This window comes from Temnothorax americanus, unplaced genomic scaffold, assembly GCF_048541705.1.
Source record: "Temnothorax americanus isolate GAGA-0224 unplaced genomic scaffold, ASM4854170v1 Scaffold4, whole genome shotgun sequence".
NCBI classification, from domain to species: domain Eukaryota; kingdom Metazoa; phylum Arthropoda; class Insecta; order Hymenoptera; family Formicidae; genus Temnothorax; species Temnothorax americanus.
Window position 1 is genome coordinate 1,029,313 of NW_027509547.1, and position 23,250 is coordinate 1,052,562.

At 43.2% G+C, this 23,250-nt stretch overlaps 1 protein-coding gene across 1 annotated transcript; it reads right to left on the bottom strand.

Annotated features, from left to right (window-relative positions):
* Positions 1-1,107: 1,107 nt before the first annotated feature.
* Dmrt99b (doublesex-Mab related 99B) lies at positions 1,108-19,682 on the bottom strand. Its single transcript, XM_077415170.1, has 6 exons — positions 18,291-19,682; positions 16,425-16,761; positions 5,403-5,519; positions 4,449-4,729; positions 3,548-3,857; positions 1,108-2,983 (listed from the first exon to the last, which is right to left on the bottom strand). The coding sequence occupies exons 1-6, from the start codon at positions 18,558-18,560 to the stop codon at positions 2,652-2,654; spliced, it is 1,647 nt and encodes a 548-aa protein (XP_077271296.1). The 5' UTR covers positions 18,561-19,682; the 3' UTR covers positions 1,108-2,651.
* Between the last annotated feature and the right edge of the window lie 3,568 nt (positions 19,683-23,250).

Consider the following 23,250-nt stretch of genomic DNA (forward strand, 5'->3'; position numbering starts at 1 on the left):
GGTATGCACTGCATGCACCGCGCACACGGGCACAAATTGCCGGGTATATAACGCCGGGCGCGTGTTCAGGCATCGACCTATCGGATATGCGCCTTGTAGAGGCCAGTCGATTATCGGTATTTCATCGATACCGTGTACCTAATTGTAAGTCTGTCGGTACACCCCACCGCCGCGCGACTGTACGTAAACGTAAGTATATCTTTTACGGCGAGGAGAGAACGTACGTCTCTTCAATCACCAAAATCATTCAAGAGCCTAGATATTAATTGAACAAAACGATCGTTTATCGAGTGTATATGCATTGGGATCCCGAGTGTCTTCAGAATATATTTCATTTGTAAAATATATATATACGCGCAATTTGAGATGGAAATACGAAATCTCGTCCAGAAATATACAACAGAGGCTTTTACTAGAAAGAGATATGCGCGGCGTATACAGAGTGTGGGAAAAATTTTATAAGTTTACTTTTTAAGTTTTTACAACTCTGTATCTGCGTAAATTGAGCGGAAGAATTGACTGTTCGCATTGACTGAGATCGATTTATTGAAAAAGGGCAGCGCGATTTGAGATTGATCGACCATGAAACCGATTTCGAGAATACAACGGCGTCGCGTATCCCATTTCTTCACCTGCGAACGGTATTCGTCATCCGATACCTTTTCCTTTGATTTGTCGAAAGATGCAGCAAAATTTTCATTCAGCCGGAAAACCGGTTTTCGTAAAATCAGTTGTCGCTCTTTTTATCTCACGTATCTGCAAAGAGAATCCGCGTGTCTCGTTTCTCCGTCACAACGAATTACGCTTAGGTTTACGTCGCAGGCAGATTCGTGGAAAATCGCGACATCTCGTTCGTAGGGCGGATTGTGAAACCCGCCCTAGAGAAATGTTATTAAGAATTAATAATAATTTATGTAAAAATGAATTTATGGTAAATAATCACGCACATATAAATTATTAATTGTATTACAAGAAATAAAATTGCTGAAAAATTCAACGTTACATCCAAATCAATGATAGATATATATTAATGAGAATTGAAGTAAAAGTTAGATTATCTTTTAAAGATATTTCGATGTGCAAACTAGCCACTTATTTTTTAATTGTAAATTACGATATCAAAATTTTTATGAAGAATTAATTTAACGGAGGAGGTACGGTTAAGTGCATGGATTGACGTATATAGAGTATCAATATCTTATTTATTGTATGTATTTGCGATCTATACACTTTTCTTCGAGTAATATATTATTTGGTAACTACGGTAGGTGATGTTTCCAGTCGCTAATAGCGGCCAATCTAGATATTTTGCAGGCGTTATACTTACAGGCAATATAGTGTGCGTGCGACTGTGTGTGTACTCATATATATGTATATATACACACACACGTGTGTGTACGCGCGTCTAACACGTTTAATATAGTCCGGCAAAAATTTCGAGATTAATGTCATTAGCTATATAGCATCGTATTTACAGATTCACCTTCTTCTTGTCTGGCTGATATACTCTTCAAACTTGTTACCTACACACGTATCTATCTATATAGTTTTTATCTACACATGTATAAAGTATATTCTGAAAACGAATCAGCCGTGAATTGAATTATCTTTTGGCGCTTTGTTATCATTCTCTCTTCGTACTTTTGTACGAAGTGTTGTGTCACACAGCGAAATTCATTATTCACGATTTAAAGTCGGCAGATAATTAACGCAGACATTTGATTAAGCGTTCGTGTCTCAGCTTTCGCACGAGAGATAAACACAATTGTATAAATATTAAAACCAGATACTCTCGGATTGTCAGATACTCTCAAGCTTCAATATTTTGGCATTATCGAGACACTCTCAACGCTTTCCTTTGGAGATAACAATTTTTACCCCTTTATTGTCTAGTGGAGCAGAGCTTCATTACGTCATTAGGTTTTCAACCTGCCTACAGATGCCGATAACAAGTAGATTCGATTCTTTGATAGAATCTCTCTTTTTAGAATAATATTTTATCAGTTTCTTGTGGAATGGAGCAGTTTCCTTTTCAGAACAGATCTTTTCCACGGCATATCTCGTTAATCATCGAAATTGTACTTGTATTGATAAGAATAGCTTCATAGTTATTAAATTTATCCGCCACATCCAGTCTAAAGATAATTTAGAAACAAATAAGAAAATTGAGAAAGGATCTTTCTCGCTCGGTGGATATATTTATCAGGGTATCTTCGTTAAAAGATTTCGCTTAATCTGCGCGTATTTCGAAACCAAATTGTGTAAATAACACTCTCAGAAGATTCAAAGTCATCGACAAGGAGATTCTCTTAAGAGATGTGATACGCTAATGAAGGATTACATTGAGTAACCGGTGATCAAAATTGGTTTCTCGGTAGAGAGATTGTCGATTATACCACACGGTATATAATTTTCGATCGAGCGATCGATCTTGTTCAAAGTTTAATGACGTTGCACTGTTGCATCCTCGGTTAGAATTTGTAATAATTCTTGGATATAGTTTCGAACAGCTTTGAACAGCTAATCACGCCTCAAGAATAATTTCACTTTGCGCACCTATTATTCGGCGCGAGCGAAGGATGCACGAACGAAATAGTCCATTAGGGGACTATCGAGGAATACGACCAGGCGACGGCATAATTTTCGTCAGGTCACTCGGAGTAACTGGTCTTATCGCTGGCATCGTCGGGGCTGGTCTCCCGATAGGCGTCGCCAGTACCATTGGCATGCAGACTCTGGTTGGGTGGTTTGATGACGGTGGGCAGGTAACCGGTACCGGTGTAAGGCGCGGCCAGGAATCGGTGCCGCGTCGACGGTATCGGGGTGGTGCAGTACGCGGCGCGGCTCGCGTAAGCCGCGGCGGAGACGGACGCGGCGGACGCCACGGCGGCCGATGCCAGGGCGCCCGCCAGCGGCGAGAACGCCGACTTGGGCTGCAGACTATCCTCGCAGATCAGCACCTCCATGGCGGATACCACGTCGCCTGCGACACATAGGCAAATTCTCTTTCGTCTTTCTCTTTTCGGCAGAGCGTGGTGCCCTCGGCTGTGTGTGTATGATTTACGAGAACACTATCGAGATATATGTAGAAACGATAATATCATTGTGAAGAGAAGAGAAATCCGGTAGAGGAGACGTTAGCGCCTTGCAATTTATCCAGATAGAAAATTTGCAATGCAATCACACTTGTGCCGACATAATTTTGATGACATAATTTTGTAAAAGATGCAGTCCATCAAATGATAAAGTGAGAATGAATATAACGAATACCATATCACCTTGCAAACAAATAATAACTGGAGAACAACATAAATGATTGGAACGCACTTTTTCGCAACCAAATCGCGAGATCAAATCAACTCCTCGTATCAACTCCTTTCAAATAACCAAGTTATATTCTCTCGACTATTCAAACACAAACCAAATTTAAAGAATTTTCAAATGATTAAATAACAATACTATCGATATCATAACGTTTTTGAAACAAATTTTGTCTCGTGTATGATCAATTTTACAAAATACCTCAAGAAAAATTACGAAATTTTACCTTTGCAACGATGGAGAAGCGCTTCGACATCGGCGCGACGTCTTCCAGGAAACACACGCAACAGAACGTCCACCGGTGAACGTTGTTGTTGTTGTTGTTGTTGCTGCTGTTGTTGTTGCTGCTGCAACTGCAGCCCGCAAGTCTGCTGGATATTCTGCATTTGCATCTGCATCTGAATCTCCCGCGGCTCGGGCATGTGGTGATGGTGCTGGTGCTGATAGAGTGCCGGCGAGCAATACGCTAGCGAGCCAGCGCCGACCGTCGGCCCGTACAGAGGTGCATAAGGAGGGAAATGCACCGTGGTCGCGGCCTGTAATCAAACATATTTCTCGTTTGAGAATTATCGCCCGTATGCGGTAACGGCTTATCATATCGCTTATCTTCGAATAAGCGTCTTTTCTCCTTTCTTTGATATTATTGCGCCGCGGCGCAAGTAAATGTATCGCGCATTTTTTCTAACAAAGAGAATCTTATTTATTGCAATATTTTTATGTGGGCAATCCATATATACATATATAATTTCTATATTTTGCCTTCAGAGTATCACTTTCAATTGTAAGCTATGTTTTATTAAAGCTATAAAGAGAAGTATGTTTTCAAATTATAAAGATAATTTCTTTTTATGTGAAAAACATTTTTGGCTCTATAATCATATAATCGCACGGCATGTCAATTTTATTCTACAATATCGATATTTATATTAACAAAATGTACAAGAAGCAATATCAGTAATAGAAGAGAGAGAGAAATACATGTTATAAAAAACTATAACGATATTAAATAAGATATACTTGAGTGTCAAAATGTTACACAATTCTCATTTTGCCAATTACGACACACCCCATCGTTTATCGTTTTCCTACATTTCATTAGATCTAAAATTTGAAATGGTAAAACTCACAGCTAATGGGGGTAGTGGGGGGCTAGGCCTAGGTTGAACCAGATCCACCGGTTGCAAAGTCTGTTGCGTCTGCGGGGGACTGCCACTCTTGCGTAGGCTGAGGTTTTCCGGCGCCGGAGTGTCCTCTCTTTGCGGTGTTAAGGCGGGTGTCAGCGGCGGAGTGTGCGTCGGACTTTGCGAGCCCGGTTCTGGACTGCCCTCCTCGGAATCGTTGAGACTATTAGTGCGCTTTCTCGTCGTCGTCGTTTCAGATTCCGGTATTCCCGACGCCGTCGACACCACTGTAACGTTTGCCACTTCATCGGGAAACTTTATATAAGGAATTCAACGGCTCGGTCGACTCGAGCAATCGTAATACTCGATAATCGCAACTCTTACAATTAGTAAATGTTCGAGTAAAAGTAGAGCAGTTAAGGAGTTTATCAAGTATCATATGTTGCTTGTTAAAATATTAAGATTCTGATACACTTGCGTGATAAAAAGTTTAAAACTATTCATGTTCATTCTCGAGCTTCTTTTACAAGTTGGCCGGGTGAATGACTTGACTTCTTTTTGTCGTTCAAGTTCTGACCGTCATTTCTGTTTCGATCATTAGCCAAAATTTCATTTGGATTTCCTCACAAAAAATTACATTTATTTTAGACCAATCAATTTGGAAGTATTCATCCATTGCTCGCTGGAGAGCTGGAGAGATTATTTTGATTTACCTGCACTGTTACCACATCGTTGAGAATGGCTCAATGCAGAGCCGAAACGTCCGATTTATAATTATGTAGATATCTTATTAGTATTTAAAGATTGTTATAACGTACGTTATCTCACGCTCTTTTAACCACGTTTTACTCTCAAAGCTCACCTTTTACTTCACTTGTTAATTATATATTTGTACTTTTACAAGAGGCTTCGCATTAAGGAAAAGATATAAAAATAAAAATAAAAAGATAACGGTTTTACCTAGTGAACGATCGGCTCGCAATTCGCCACCGGAATCGGAATCACGATCGTCCTCGTTGCTTGGATCGCTGGTTGACAAGATTGTCGTGTTCTCAGAGATCCTAGGTCGCTTCAAGCCTGAAATGGAACAGGAATGCTCTCTTCTTGGAATGCTTCAGCGAAATAATAGGAAAAATCGCGATTCTAATTGGTTTTTCCACAATCGAGACGTGCGATTTGTTGGAAATATAATTGAGGAAAATGTACACACACACACACACACACACACACACACGCACGCACACAGATACAATATACACACAACGCACACATGCGCACAAGTCAGAGGCAATACTAAATATCTTTGGCAATACTATATAGCAGGATAAAAAGCAGGGTACAGACTTTTCGAGGGCGTTGTTACAACACGCGCGCGTATGCACGTGCACGACTATTGAGTTATTGAGGCGTTGGCAATGCGTGAAAGAATCCCGTTGGGTGGTTGATCGCGCTTAGGAGGTGAAAGTCTGACCGCTCGTTAAAAAGTTTAACCGTTCGTTTATTAGCAAGGGAGAGATTGATAGGCCGGGGAAATGTAGCCAGAGCGAATGGTATAGCAGGCTACGCGAACGGTTTCTACATTCACCCCCTTATTCTCTTAACCTACCCTCTTGTACTACGCATATACGAGCGCCCCTTTGCGTGCCCGTTTAAGCACGGGAGTCTTTATCGTGCTCTTAACCGCGAGTTCTCCATTTGGTAGATTATCCGCATTTTCTCGATTACGTGGATCGGTGAACACGCAACTTGTCGATCGACGGCAATTATTTAATTTTTTCATCGATCAATTTTTGTTTCATGCTAGACTTTTTCGCTCCCGAGAAAATTTTGATTTGAGAACAATCGGTTAAAAAAATATTTTTAGTAAATATAAAAATAACATTTTTGTTCCAATGGCAAGTTTCTCCTCAGTTAGTTATATAAGTTTTGTCTAAAGTTTGTAATTAATATTTACAATTTGCATTAACTGTAGCTAATTTCCCGTCATTCGATCGACTTGCCTCGACTGAAACTGAAAAACATCGAGAAAAACACACACACACACACATCTGTACATATATCGAACGCGAATGAGTGACGTTCCTCGCAGGATGCCGAGGAAAATTCCGCAGCAGGATACAGCTATCTCCGCCCCGCCTCCGGCGTGGCATCTAGATAATAACATTAATAATTGACATCCGAGGACGTCAAAGGAAAGGAATGCAATATCGAGAGCCCGCGTTAATGTAGCTGCTGGCGCACCGAGAAGACTCTTAAACCCTCAACGTGTCCTGGGATACGTTTGTATAAGTGTTGCACACACCGATGTACACGCGTTTGGGCTACGCTCCCGTAAAGAATCGCCGGTAATATCCACTGGTAGAAGCCGTTATTAAAATATCATTCTTTCAGGGACTACCCTCGGTATCAACCCCTCCGGCTTTCAACGTGCGTGCCACTCTCACACGATGTTGAAATTCCTATCCCTTTGTAACCTTCGTAAGGTTCTGCCGATAGCGTAACGAAGTGCATATCCGCCGGACTCTTGAGGGTGTCAAGTGTTGATGCTGCGTTTTTCGAATATACACAAGATGTTTCAAGGCGATGCCGTTCAAAAGTCATGGCTTTCATCGTGGCTCGTCGGAGTTCTCTTGAGTTCTCGTAAGCTACGTGAAATTGATCGGATATGTAGGACACACATAAGTAAATTATATAAATAAATAAGAGAAATATCTCGCAAGAAACTTGCCTGATGGTGATACCTTAGATACACGATATTTCCAAGTGCGGTCTGATCTCACAATCAGTTCACTTCCTAGTAGTCTGAGCGATGGATTACGAAAGTACCTGTCTAATCAATGACAAGTGAGAAAGGTGAGAAAAACGAGACCATTGTGAAACGTCGCCGCCCTTTGGACGGGACGGGAAGCAACGTGGTTCAATAGGGAACACAGTATCGCGAACAGGAATCTTTTTCTCCCCTCTTACTTCCTCATTTCCTTTATACTTGTCTTGTATTTCGAGAAGGGTGTGTGTGCAATTTATTGTAATCTCTCCTGTCCCGGGCACACACGAGAATGAGAGAGATCTAACTTCTCTTAGATATCTTCCGACGCGGGGCAACCGTATATACCCAGCGTGTATTTTGATACGCGAGAAAGTTAATAAAACTCGTTGCGTCGGAAAAGAGAAGCGCGCCGTACGTGGTACGTGGTACCGGCAAACCAGCTGCTGGATATCTGCTTGTCGACGATTATTCGGTGAAGAAACGTCGCTGTGATTTAAACTCACCCTTATTTACAAACGGTAAGACGAGAAGAGAACGTCGAGAAAAAGAGAGAGAATAAGGAGACGAACCGATGGAATGAAAATTACCGATGATTAATCCACTCTATGTCGGCAACCAGACATTTTATAATTTATAACGTGTCGAATCGAACACAAACACACGTCAGTAGTAGAACGTTAAACTTTTTGAGAAAGTTACATTGTTTACATAATTACCGAGCAAATTACAAATTTAATTGTCTGATTCGCAGCGACACACATTGAAACTTTATCTTCTTTATTTCAACGTTTCTTCGAGCCTTTCATCTCGTCGATCAGACTTGAGCGCACTTGTCTCCATTAATCTATAATGTTAATTATTAATCTATTAATGGGACTTGAGGACTTGAGGACTATCCCTGCAACAAGTTACCGTAGCTTTCAACGTATAAAAGCGATCGCGATGTTCAATCACCGGTCGCGCACACCCGCGTGCATTTCTTACCCCGCGTGGTAGCTCGGAAATGACGATTAATTAGACGTGTTCGACGATGTACGATAGTACGGATGTACGTACGAGTGAAGCTCCCACGGATCTCTCTCTCTCTCTCTCTCTCTCTCTCTCTCTCTCTCTCTCTCTCTCTCTCTCTCTCTCTCTCTCTCTCTCTCTCTCTCTCTCTCTCTCTCTCTCTCTCTCTCTCTCTCTCTCTCTCTCTCTCTCTCTTGACCGACGATGACAAGACGCACTCGAAGCAGATACACGCGCGCACAACCAGCGCAACGGCGACGGCGGGTGTTGTTGTAGGTCTACGCCCTAACCTGCGGCGGCATGGCGTATCAGCACACGGTGGAGACAGACGCGGACAATGGAATCATGCGAGGACAATACCGAATAATTTAGAATGGCACATAGATATCGGGAGAAGCTTCGGCCTACGACGGCGGCGGCGGCGGCGCATAATAGAGAATAGGAGTAATAGGACACAGCCTGCGGGGCAACTGTGCAGGACACGAAACATCCCTATAAATTAGGCTTAGGCGAAACGAGCCTAACCCCCCCCCCCTCCCCACCCCCATGAGGACGCTCCTCGATACAAATCTTCTTTCCTCCTAATACTTCTAGACAAGATTTAAGCCTACTGCGCGCGTAAGGACGCAAGGATGCTTCTGTTCTATTATCTATACGACGACTCTAATTTTGGAGCGTTATCTCACAATCACACAGTCTGCGGAAGAAACCTGGACCGACCTGGGACATGTCGTATCTCGTCGTTATTTCCTTACTCCGCGATATAGAGAAAGAAAGCTAGCGCGAAGTCAGCGTGAAGAAAATTGGAATATAATCATCTCTGGAAATTTACTTAATTTACCCGATTTTGTAACGAATAATCGTTGAAAAAAAAAAGTATCGATTCGGTTTCTTTTTTAGATAAATTTAGATTTGTGGTTGGTATATTTTCAGTAATCGTGCCATTTTCCCGAATGATTTGACAGAATCTTCTAGCACCACGAATTTTACATTCGCCAATTCTGAATCTCGAGATTACGCCGATTACGCGAGGGAGATGATGGAGGCTATGAATTATCAGTTCCTATTGTTCGTAAACTCGTAAAGTAACTGGAGGGTGTACGCGAAACTCGGAAACGCTTTCTCTTTCTTTGGCCGCACGTGCGATTGATAAACGGCTTTTGTACATAATGTTCATTTCGGGAAGCTATTAAATTACAGCTGTGTGAAAGTAATTTACGCGGAAAGTTTTCCTACTGTAATTCGACATTAGTTTTTATGTGTGTGTGTGATTCGATGATTTAATTTTAATAGATACTTATTATTAGGTAATGCATACGATGCATTAAAATCTATAATACGTGTACGTGTATAATATGCGTGAAGAGAGCAAGAGCGTGCAGCAATAGCAGCAGCAGTTTGTCGGCTCGAGCTTCGAGCTTCGAAACGGAATCCAAGCAATATGAGAAAAGACTCTCATTATTACGTATCGATACGCCCGAAAAATAGCAGCGCTCGATTTGTCGCGCAGAAATGACCCGGCCGATTCAAGGCCCGCGCCGGCGCGAGAGCTCGAAGAAAAAGCAAGTTCCTTATCAGATACGAAAATGGAGAGAAAGAGAGAAGGAAAGAGGGAAAGAGAGGGAAAACAGGAACGAAACGTGCGCGGGGGAGAAAGAGCTCTTCAGCCTGTACGCAGCAGCAACAGCGAGCAACAGCCCGATCAGTCATTAAATCGTCGCGATTCCCTTTTATTTTCAAGCCCTCTCTCTCTCTCTCTCTCTACGTATGTGCATGCGCGTGAGAGTACCGCTTTACAACGTTCATGTGTTTCGTTGTGAAAGGGGTGAATACGGCCTCGAGATGGTTGTGTGTACCTCGGGATATATGACGGATAGGGTGAGAGCCGAGGAAGAGAGAAAAAGCATAAAAGGGTAGGAGGCGGGGAAAAAATGAGAGAGAGAGAGAGAGAAGAAGAAGAAGAGAACGTGTTGGAGAGCGATCGGGCGTAACGTTTTTAATTGTTTCGCGCCCAGTCGCCTTTTGTTTTGGCGTTTATGCCTCGTAAACGTTTACCAAGCACGCTCTCCGAGGACTCCGAGCGTGGTAGTAGGCTTCCTCGGGAGAGAGTGGGCGCGATTCGCCCTCCCTTGCCATTCTGTCGTTTCCATTTCCACAGGGGTTCCTTCGAGAGAGCTCGTCCGTCGCTTCTACTTTCCGAGGAATATAACGTGATCGTTAGTTTTTTTCTTTCTGCCCGCCGCGCCGCGCGTTAGATCTACTCTACAACGCCGGTCGCCGGGTTTTCACGCTCGGCTGGATGTTCGTCAATGCGTTACGTTCGCGATCCTGGTCCGCCATGTTGTCGCATGTCGAGAGAGATTTATCCGCGACGCGATAGACTTCGGTGAGCCGCCTATATACTTATTCATAATCGTTTCTTGTATTATTTCTTGTATAGTAAGTCGCGTCAATCTTTAACTCCTTGAGCTTCTTGTAAATATTTTTTTCAGATTGTTATATTAGCTTGAAAATATTTTGAAATTATGATAAAAATATTAATATCGTAATATTTACATTTAGAATATTTTTTATCATACGTGTATCTAGTAATAGCCATGCATGTACAAATAAGATGACTATAGGTAAATAGATAGACGCAAATATGTATATGTATTTGCCGTGTCTTGATAATCCTTGAAGGAAAAAAAACGATTAGATTTTTCTTACGTCAATCAAGCATTTCAACGTGCGCGTTCCCCTGCCAAATTAATTAAGTCGACTGGATCGAATGGCCCTTTTATGCTCGCGAAAGTAGCCGAAGGGCGAAGCCTCTGCCATCGTTCGAGTGTCTGATTTCCATCGCTTTCTTCTCCTCTCGAGAAGGCTGATGCGCGGCTTCCGAAGATTATTTTTAATCGCTCTTTATCGAAATTAGGTTACATCGAATTAGCCGTGAATACACGTGAGATGTGGAAATATCTTTGAAATATATATCTTTTCATCAATATCACTTTTGGAAGAAAGGTTGGATTGGAACAAAGAGGAAAGTTTGCATTAAGGCTGCTCCAGATTGCTGCACGAAAGTTACTTATTGTTATATACATATATATATATGAGATGTAGACGCACTTGATCTTATCTCATCTGTTGTACTCGTATACCGTTGCAATAGTTTTTCAAGAGCTTCTTTTTTCCAGCTTCTATTTTCATCGGTTAGTAATTTTCAAATATCTTGAAACGCTGAACGAGACGACAACTTGACAACCGCTCAGCATATCTCCATATCATTTTGTATATCCATATCTGAAGAGGTACAGCTTTTACTCGCTTTGTATTCGCACCGAGTTACCAGCATAAAATCACGTTCAAGATGATATTTAGCGACATTCCCGCGGATCTTGTATCGATCAACAAAGATCCGAGCTGTCAAGGCCCTCCATACCGCCAGCGATCCTAGAGGAATCCGACAGAGCAGAGAGGAACGTAGTCGCGGTACGCTGGTAGAAGTTTTGTTCAAACACTCTTAGAGACGTGCTCCTTCGGCGGCGTTGCACGTGTACGTGCATTCGACCCCGAGAGCGGGTACACCTATGCAAATAAGTAAGGTCGGCCCAGCCTTACGCGGCCTATCCTATCTGTCCGCGTTTGTGTTCCCCGAAGTCCCGCGCTGACTCTTTGCAAACAATGTTGCCAGGCACGTCGTAAATAGCCGTGCGAGCCACGGCGCTCTCCCTCTCCCTCTCCCTCTCCCCCCTCTGCCTTATCCGTCTATGAATTTGATTACTTAAATCGTGTTTACTTTGCCGAGTTCTTACGACGCGTGCGTACTTCGGGACACTGTAAATTGATGTAATAGATGATCGATTAACGGCTCCGAACAAGTAACTCCGTTACTCAGACTACAACACTTTTCTAGAGGGTGGATAATCTTATTTTTCTGTAATCGCATAAATTCTAATATACCATTCACTTTATATTAAAGAACAAAAATAGTCTTGTCATTAATTTTTGCCTTTTAAATTGTTCTTACAATTTAATTTTCATGAATTTTTGTAAAATTCATACGTTTATTATTTCAACCTGAGAATAAATTAAACAGTATATATTTCTTTTTTTAATTGATTTAAACGCAACAAGTTTGAATTACCAAATTTGACATCGAACAGGTGAGCATTTGACATTTTAGAAAAATCCGTCGCGCGATCAAAATCTTTCTTACGCCGCTCGTTCCTTATATTGAAGACACGCCGCGTGAATTCACACGAGCGCGAATGCAAGGAAAATCCAAGGAGCGTAGGGGGGCGTATTACAGTGCCATGGGGACGAAATAATTTCCTGGTGTCCTCCGCAGTCACGAAGGACGAAGAACGGAAGCGAACTGGTCTTTCACAAAGTTTCTTGGACACTCGAAGAAGCTTCTCCCTCTCCTGCGAGAAATTGCCGGATAATGGTCGCCGGTAGACGAAGCGACCAAGTGATCCTTACGGGATAAAGGGTGTGTCGCACACGTATGTACAAAAGGCGCCTATCGCGTGCGTGTGTGGCACCGGTTCCTACAAAGTCTCCCTGTCCCACCCTGTTTCCACCCTCCGTGCTCCTCCGTGCTCCTCTCGGCTGCTCCATAGAGAATCTCAACGGAAAGACCAAATCTCTCTACATCGTCCTTTTCGACATAACGATTGCATCGTGTGGCGCTTCGCCCTTTGCTACGCAAAGCCCACCCTCGTATATTTCGTCGCTCGTAAATGTCTCTCAGTTAATATAATCGACTCGCGAATAACTCGAAACTATTCGTGGCAATACTGGCAATCAATTGTGCGTATCGTCGTGTCATACGAACACGCAATTACGTAAGAGTCAAGCCCATCAATCATTGTTTACGTTACATTGCATCTAAGACTTCTAATTATCCAAATTAAAAAAATAAAAGCTGAAAAATAAACGCCTCTGTGTATGTGCAATATCTGTGTCTTGTAATTTCAAGCAGTCGTATAGGTTATAGTAATATGTAGAAAAATCTCTAAAACTACCAGATATTACAAGACACTCCGTGTCTCGACATTTTTGTTATATAAATTGTTAATTGTTACAAGTGTCAATTTGATTAAAATAACATTTATAGTAACAAAGATATCCGATCGTAAGCTGTCAACTGGTAAAATTCCAAAAATAAACTTTATCGAATAAATATTCGCTCGACAGAGCATAGAAGAAAATCACAAGAATTTGAATACAGAACGTTAACGACATTTGATTTTCGCCACATTGCACAATAAAAATGATCGAAACGGAAGTATCGAAGCTGTGACTTGATGAGAAGATTACAATTAAAAAAAATCTTAATCTTTCGCTAAAATTTTCTTCACACGTTCGAAGAAAGAGGTCCCTACATTTTTTTTGTAAAGTCGCGAGTATCCGTTCTCTTAGCGTTAAGTATATATAAAGTGGATATCTCTTTCCCCGTTTGCGATATAATGGGGGCTCGTCGAGTTTCTCTCCGCTACCGAGAGTACACCCACCCACTTGGTAGTAAGCAACCTCGTGATCTCTCCGACCTACTCAGAGAGAGAAAGAGAGATAGAGATAGATAGAGAGAAAGAGACTGTGTGTGTGTGTGTGTGTCTGTGTGGGCGCGCGCAACCGACTCAGAGTCCCCCGCGGTCGAAGGCACTGGTCCGAGAAATTCAATTACTGCTAAACTTCTCGACCGGAGACTCTCCTCGGTTCTATACTATAGTGTAAGCACTCTGTTTCGAAGATCGGCCAGAAAGACATCTTACGTATCTCCCTCGTCTCGCAGGTATCGCAGGTAAGCGCGGTATATTCGGGATCGTAATTGAAACCAAATGCATGCGAAGGGTTTCCTTGTAGTGACGGGATAGTAATATCTTTGTTGCTCTTCGTGGTTTTTACTGTTTTAACGACACTAGTTTATCGTATCGGTATCAACAATCAATATTACTGTAAAATGGAATTGGACCAGCAGACTCTCTCTCTCTTCTCTCTCTCTCTCTCTCTCTCTCTCTCTCTCTCTCTCTCTCTTCTCTCTCTAGCGAATCGATACAAGTATAATTTTGTAGCAAACTATATTATAACTGCCGCGTCGAGATAGTAGATCGAGAATTTAGTTTCATCTAGAAATTTGTGCATTTATAGATACGACATATTACAAACTTCAATCAATCCTTAATTACATTTGGAAATTCCGTTTTTCTTTTCTTTTTTTTTCTCTTCATCGGCGACAGAATCTATGTTCCATAAAGAATCGCGGAAGCAGCTCCCCTCGCAGGAAGAAAATGTTCGCTCATGATATTCTTCGTCGACATCGTTCGCCCTTTTTTGCGCGCTTTGAATACGCCTGGAAAGCGATCGCTATCAGATCTCATGCTCTCCTCGTCCTTTTTTGTTTCTTTCTTGCTCTTTATCTCTACGTAGTATAATCGAGTACTCTGTGATATACATCCGGTCCACCAGTAAAGACATAACTTATAATGACAAAAATTAAAAATTATAATATATACAGCGATGAAAAACGTGTACAAAAATAAAGACAAATATTATATGCAATTTGAGACGTGTGATATATCATCTAATAATAGGTATATGCATAACGTTCTTTTAGATGTTTTATTAAATTGGATTTTTATTTGACTCATTTGCTTATTATTAAGCTCATTATTAATACTTGAAAATATATAAATCATTTATCTAAGACATTGTTCAACCTATTGTAGATTTTATGTTATTATATAATTGTTATTAAAATAATCAATCGAGCGAAAGGAGAGAAAAAAGATGAATTGTACTAGTAAGGGCTGAAATGTACGGTGAGCAATGAAATGGATCGTTCCGTATACACGTGCTGCAAATGCTATGCGAGTGCTGAACGGAGACGGGTAATGAAACATCACGATGCAGATAGATTTTAATAACCACAACTGGATTTGCAACGCGAGCGCAACGAAGGGCAATCTCTTTCGAACGTCACTACCAGAGGTAACAATAAAGTGAATAAAGTGCGATACGAGCGATATAAAAGCGCTACATAGAATGTTCGTAACACCTGCATTGAATATTGGCCGAGAAAAAAGAAAAAAAGAAACTGATCGTGTGACGTGAGAGTAGAGACAGAGACATATTTTCCGGATATAAATTTCGTCTAACTTTCGTTTGTCTAAAATGCGCGAGAAATGCGCGTAATGAACGTGGAATGAACAGAAATGTATAAAAACATTATTAAAAAAAGTTTCCAAGTATATATACGGTTGGCAAAATATACGTTGAGATATCTCTCATTGAATGTCTGACAATGAATTGAATTGAACAAGCCGATGACGACGTCGAAGTAGGTTTGTACCACGCGATACGCAAAGTAAGGTGTGTCAGTATTAAAATGCAAGCTTTATTAAAGGAGTATACCAGAGGGAAGTGAGAACGCATTTGAATAAGTATAGATATCCTAGGACGTTCCTAATAATCCTAAACCTTCCCTTGCGCGCGCCTCACTTATATACCGTACAGGGCGAGAACCGATAGGAGTCGTCGTGTCCTGGAAAAGAAGTTGGCGCGGAAGGAGAACGCGAAAGGGTCGAGCGAGCGAGCGAACGGAGGAGAGAATTAAAGGCCGCCGTACTAACGAGTACGACTTTCGCTTCGAGTGGCATTCGAGTGTAATAAGGGCCCGCGAGCTTGTGACCATTATTTACTTAACAACATTATGGCCCGCGGCCACTTGCCCTACTTAAGGCGTGGTACGCACGTTCTTAATGGGCACTCGTCCGCAAGTCGCGCGCGTGCCGAACGCACATGCGCGCCCGCTTCTTAGTCGCGTGCCGCCGATTATTATTGCGCTCGTGTACATCGCGAGCATTTGCTAAATAGCGATACTCTACACAGTCTACTCTCTACCTCCTTTCTCGCCCTGAGTTCAAGGGTGCTCTGCGTCCAAATCGAACATCAAGGATACTATACTTGGACAGAGAAACGTTACGTTACGTTACGTTTGTGGCGATGTGTGTATACATTAGATTTTATAGTTACGTATAGTATACGCATCGGAAAATTTTGATAATATAATTAATTTTTTGATAAGAAGGAAGATTTTGACGAAAAAAGGAGAGGGCAAGGAATGGTCATTGTCTTGTTTCAAATTATAGATATAGAGCAACATGTATATACGCAATGTATGCATATATATGTATAAATATACGTATGTATTCACTTACCGACAACAGCATCAGTCTTCTCGATCTTGGACTGCTGATATTCGTCCTGGGTTGACCTCTTCCTCGGCAAGAGACCACATTCCGTAGGCTGATGTTGAAGCTGCGTCTGGATGCGCGCGGCAGCGGCGGCGGCCGCCGCCGCGGCCGCCGCGGGTATCGCGAGACCCGCCGGACTCGCTACGTGCGCCGGGTGCGGGGGCGGGCTACCAGCCGGCGTCGCACCGACGGCCGCCGGTAGAACGGGGGCAGTATTGCAGCTGCCGGCATTGTATTGCAATTGCAGGCCCAACTCACGCGCCTCGCTCTCTTCCTGGGCCTGTTGCCGTCTGAGCGCGACCTGAAACAATTTAATTTATTTGTCTATTCAGAGAACGAAGGAAGGACAAAAACATCGTGCAAAACTCCTTGATATGTATTGATTAAGTATCGAGCGAAACAAAGTTGTAACAATGTTGGGTATATGGTATATAATAAGGAATATCTCCTTCGATATACATCGCGTGCTGATATAATCGAATATTTTTATATATTCCTAAGAAATATACGTAATTCCGTTATTTGCTTTGAAATCTCGCCATCACGAACTACAATTAAAATTACAAATTTTACGCTACACGATAATTTTCTCATCTCTTTCTCTCTCTCTCTCTCTCTCTCTCTCTCCCCTTCCTATATTACAAGCATGTGAATAGATGACAATTGGGTATATTGATCATCCTGTTGGGAAAAGCTATATAGATGTTCGCAGAAAGAGGATATCGAGATTTCGAACAAAATCGAACTGGATCGAGTATAAGCCGCGATTACATCGAGGCTACCTGAAACCAAATCTCAAGTATGTGTACCTATAGTATTACAATTCTCTCTCTGAAATGTTATATGATATAGTAATTGTATCCATGATTTAACGGCTACTCTGACAGTCGCATCTATAAATCGGAAAAACTCTATACTAGCAATGATATTATATACCTTGTAAAAGAAACGAAAGCAGGATTATCTTCTATGCAGGAGCATTTAATTTGTGTGTGTGTGTGTGTGTGTGTACTAAACGCGTAAAAACAAATAACTTGGATGACGTACATGTAACAACACGTTGATACAATACGAAGAGAAAGCGAACTGGTGAAAAAAGATGAAATTAAAATTATAAATTGGCGCTCCAGAAAAAAAATAATAAAGCGTTCAGTAAAACGTTTAAGCAATTAATATGATTGATTTTGAAAGTTTGATTAAATTTTTTACCAATATTTTGTCCATTCTCCGATTCTATTCGAAGTCCGTTATAAAATCGCAATATATCTGATATTAAGTATATTATACAACAATCATTTTGCAGATAGGTTTTATCTCGATTTTCAACATAAACATACATATCTTATAGTTCATGATATATCTTAATTCTAACATTCTTGCAGAAATTTCAACAACGAATCACTTTCAGAAGATAAGTATTTAAGTTTATAGCGGAATTATAAGGTTCGAGCATCTTTTCTCAATGTTTTTACATTATTTTTAAAACATTACCCTATTCATGAATTTCACACTTTTCTCATATTTTACAAAAATTACGAAGCAATATAATTTCGGGAAATTAAAATATTTTGCATTGAAATATTCCGCGCTATTTAATAATTTAACGCGTCATCTCTTTCGCGAGTTGATTCAGAATATAATATAAACTACGCGCCGCGCCGCGCGCCGCGGAGCGTATGGTTCCTTGCATTTTACGTGCGGATACCTAATTTTCCCGAGTCTACAAATAAAATTGTTTAAAACGATTTGGAAAAAAGTTGAAGTTAAAAGTTAAAAGGGCCGCGTTCGATTTTCCACGTACAGATTCGGCAGATTCCCAGGGAATCTTACCTGAGCGGCCATGACGCGTTGCCTCTCGGCGATAAGGGTGCACTTGGCACACACGCAATCTCGCCATCGGCAGTACCGCTTGTGCCCCTTGAGCGCGGACACGACTCCGTGATTACGACATCGCGCACACTTGGGGGTCCGTTGATATCTCTCGGCACTGGCGCGCAGGAAGAACGCGGCCGGCAACACGTGATGTTGCTGTTGCTGTTGCTGGTGTTGCATCAGTTGGCCCACATCAACGCCGAGGCCGACGCCGCGGGGTAGCGACATGATCGCGTCCCGTTCGACGTTCGACTTTTAACGTCGACGGCACTCGTCGACGGGAGTCGACAGGAATGGAATCCGCGACCGGGGATACTCCGGGAGTAACAAGAGAGCTCCTCGCTCCGCGCGATCACCGCGCGCCGCGAACGATCCGGGCCGGGCGCGAAGCCGCGTATTCGACGACACTCGTCCCCATCACCATTGCCGAGGCCGAGGCCGGGGGCACGTCCGAGCCACCTTCTCTCTGGATCGGCGAACAAGCGGACGATATTTTTGGCGCGTACTCGCACGCGCGGTGTCAGCCGACCGGAGTCCGGAGTCTGATCAGGTCGTTACGCGCACCATCGTGAAGACATAGCGAACAAAGTGTCAACGCTTACAACCGTTCGCGGCAAGAGCAAGAGCAATGACGAGAGCGAGAGCGAGAGCGAGACGGCAAGGGCACGCAGGTATAGGCAGGCAGGCAGTACTTTCCCGTAATCGTACGCGGCGGCGCACGCGCCTCCACTTTCCTAAGTCGGTGTACGCGGTTATCGCTGATCGCGGCTGTCGTCGCGCGGAGAACAACACCCTCTCGGTCGGCTGCCGGGGGCCGAATCCGAAATGCGGAATCGCGGCCCGCAGCCGCGGCCGCGGACTCCCGCGGCACACGCTCTCTCGCCCCCTCTCACTCCCTCTCGCTCGCCGGCATTGTCAACAATTGCAGCATCCCGGGTGAGTCGATTCAGGTAGCGCGCGCGGATAGACGGAGAGGCGGTGGTGCGGCGCGGCGCGGCAGCAAAGTGGGAGCTCAACGGGGCCACAGTCGGCGACAGGGAGAGAAGAGCGAGAGAATAAGGAGTAAGGAGAGTGGAGACAGAGACGGAGTCCGCTCCGCGCTCGGGAAGGGAGATAGGGCAGAAACTAACGGTCCCCTCCATACTCCACGCGAGCGCGAAATAAAACACTGTGCCACAGTGTTCCACCCCGAGACCTCGGCCAAACGCGAGGCCTCGCCGAGCCACAGCCACGCCTCTACCGGCCGCCGATTGGCAGGCTCGCGCTGTACCAAACGGAGATGTTAAGAGTTTATATCTGTGGAGTGAAAGGGGGACATACCTAGCCGCGTACCCACCTACCTACCTTTGCCCACTCACCCCGAGGTCGATTGTGTGTATCTTCCGTACGGCGGTGATGGTGGTGATAGTGGTGACGATGATGGGATGGTGACGGTGGTGGTAGTGGTGGTGGTGTTGGTATAATGGTAACGGTGATGGTAGCGGTGGCGGTGGCGGCGGTGGCGGTGGCGGCGGCGACGATGGTAGTGGCAACGGACAAACACATTACTCTTTTATTTAAAACCCGTTCCGGCATCAAACACAATGCGAAGCGATGCTCAGACGTTTCTCTACGCTCCGCCTTTTGTTTCAGCCGACTGTTCTTAACCACGCACGCCTGTGTCTCCTCCTCGTCCTCTCGAGAGAGAGAAACGTGTCTTCTTTTTCTTTTCCTTCGTTTTTCTTCCCTTCTTCATCCATACCGTACATACCGTACTTCGCTTTTCTCTCCCTCTCTCTCTCTCTCTCTGCTCGCCACCTTCCTTCTTCCCTCTTGCCATTCTACCTTCCATCTCTCTCTCTCTCTCCCATTCGCTCTTTTTCGTTGGATACGGTCTATAAACCGCAACCAACACCGTCATCGCGACGAGTCTTCTTTGAATCATATTGTACAATGAGATTTGAATAGAGAAGGGAGGAGGGAGAAGGAGAGCAAAGCCCCATTGTCGTTTCACCAATGGCGGCCGATTTTATAGTGATCTAATGTACAGATGTTATTTACCCCGCAATGAAAATAGAATAAAAGCATTGTGCGCATTATGATTTGAATCCCGTATCTCGCTACGTTTCTATACCTACCCTCCTACCTATACCTACCTACCCTCACCCTATCTAGCCCTAGCCCACCCTAACACGCGCGATATATGTATGTACGTAATGTAGACGCGCGCGTAAAACTTGCTCGCGTTTCCGAACCTTTCGTCTTAACAATAAGCCCGAAAAGTAACAATCGCGGTATCAGCTATCTCGAGTGAATACTCGGCAATATTAGTGTACGCGAACGTACAAATTCACGACATTATCCTCGAAGGGGCGTGCAAGTAACAATGACGCTCTGCGAAAAGGTATCTGAAAAGGATTCGAGGAATAATTAACGTGTCGATTGGTGTTTTTCAACAACATAAGTATAGGTATAATATCTGATTAAAGTGAGATTAAAAATGAAAAACCCGCGATTGTCCATATGTATTTCATATTTTCCATCCGCCCTTTTTACGGGCGGCTCGCTGAGTTACGGGTATCGCGGGTAAATAATATTGTACTTGTGTCGCAAATCGCAAATCGTAACGTAATAACGTGTGACGCGCAACCCCCAATTTCCACTTGGTCAAATTATCCACATTGTAATTTAGCAATCGATATGAAATTGAATATGTCTGCTGCGAGCATCATCGAGCATCATCGAGAGTCATAGCGTCATACGAGCAAGTTTAAATACAATTGAACGCGCGACGGGAAATGACTTTTTTCGACGACGCTCTCACGAAAAGATTTTTCATTTGACGGCGAATTTGAGCAATGGTAAAAGAGAATATTCCAAACGGGAAAGTTCGTTGACGTCGCGTTGGCGTATAGCGTATATATACATATACAGCACGGACATGGACACGAACACGGACACGGACCTTTTTTACTCTCGCACATCGGCCACTCAAAGTGAACGTACATACCGATGGGGAAATCAATAAACCAATAGGTTCGCCAATACATGCCCGTTCATTAAGTATCGTGTACTTTTTGTACCAAAATTCGAAAACGCAAAATCAGAGAAATCGTCCAATATTATAAAGCGGATTATTACTATAGCGGAAACGTCCGTCTATCCGTCTATCGAAATTAAGTCGTTTCGCTTTTCTCATTGTCATTGTCAGGCTATATAGAAATCCAATCGTGATATCGAATTGACGCAAAGAATTGCAAAACTGTCAAAACTGACGATTGCAATTTTATAAGAAAAAGCAATTTGACAATCAATTATTGGTCGCGCGGGCGAGGCGCGTACGTACATCTACCGTACAGATAAGGATAAGTCGAGTTCCTCTAAACTTATTATATTATATGTTTGATGAAAATGGAAAGATTTTTATCGCAACGTCCTTTTCCCACGGTCTTGATTCCCACGATCTTTTTGTGCTTTCGAAATGTTTCCAAAAGTATCCTGTAAACTTATCTCCAAGATTCAAGTCGAATTGCTCGGCATTGCGGAACGAAAGTTGTTCGCCCGCACGCGCACTCGAGATCGTCCGTGGATCGTGTACACCCTTGGATAAATGGCACGCACAGGTTTTCATCGATCGAGATCGAGATCGCGATCGCGGCAATATATCGAATTACAATGTTTGCAAACGTTGGTCGTTGAATTCACTCCTGACACTACGCGACACGGACGATCGGTCGAATAAAAGCCGCGATCGGATAAGCGAGATTAGATTATAGTCGCCACGTAAAAGCCTCCCCGCCCTCCCCTAGAAGAAAGCGCAGGCCAGGTAAAGAGATGCTTACGCGATGCTTCGATCTCGACGGGTTTCTTTTCAACGTACCGAGCTACAACGTAACCTGTTTGCTCGATGGGGGTATGATAATCCGAATGATCGCTCCAATGTAAATTTTGACGTAAATTCCAATGTGCCTGTTATGGCGATATATATATATATAGTATAATCTGTATAATCAGCATAATTAGTATACGGTAATTTCACTAGCCTGCTTAATTAATTTAAAACATGTATAATGTGCGCGATAAATCCATTTTACAATGGATTTTATATCAAACGAAATGTTCGAAATAACTTTTCATTCTAGCTGTTTACTGCACAACGCGAATACTTGGGAATTGAAAAATTTTATTCTTACGTAAAATTTACTTCAGACCGCATTTCTCCCGTTAAAGATTACTCTGAAGACTTTTCGGTCTTGTCTTAGTCATTGTTTTTCTCGTCGACGTTGCAACTAGAGCCTAATAAAGTATATCAATTTTTTCGGCAATTCCCAAGAGGAACGATGATCGCTGTTGATTAATCTCACCCTCTGGATGATACCACCACACGTATATCGGTATATACATATATACGTTATGCATGTAGACCCGTATACCTATTGCCTATATTGGCGACGCACCATTCAGGCTGTCGCATTGCGATGAAGCTCGCGCGATCTCGTCGCGATCTACCGCGCTGGTGAAATACCGTATGACTTTTTGACGTGCTTTTAACAGATTGAATTGAAAATGGCTTCGTGGCTCTCCCGATATATCCGCACCCGTCGCATATCCATATCCAAACCGAAACGACCGAACGAACGGACAGGCGAGGGAGACGCGCGAGAGATATATAATTCTTCTCCTCTCCTCCCCCCCTCTCTCTTTCTCTTTCTCCCATCTCGATCTCTCGATCTCTCGTCCCTGATCTACCTACCTACCTACCTACCCTTGGACTCCGTCATTCGCCACCCTCCGCGGACTCCGTTTCTCTCTTTTCATTTTTACACATTCGCTGATGCGGCAGATCGCAAGCTGCGCCGGCGGAAACGACGTCGGGACGTCGGGGACGGGGGTAGAAAAGGGGAGGAGGAGAAAGAGAGGAAAGAGAGCGGGACTGGAC

Bases quoted from the DNA above. Each gene is read 5' to 3' on its own strand.
- Dmrt99b (XM_077415170.1), bottom strand. From the start codon at position 18,560: ATGTCGCTACCCCGCGGCGTCGGCCTCGGCGTTGATGTGGGCCAACTG. The intron at 3,858-4,448 runs GTGAGTTTTACC...GTTTGATTACAG, and splicing joins CCCCACTACCCCCATTAGCT to GCCGCGACCACGGTGCATTT. The intron at 2,984-3,547 runs GTAAAATTTCGT...TATGTGTCGCAG, and splicing joins GCTTCTCCATCGTTGCAAAG to GCGACGTGGTATCCGCCATG.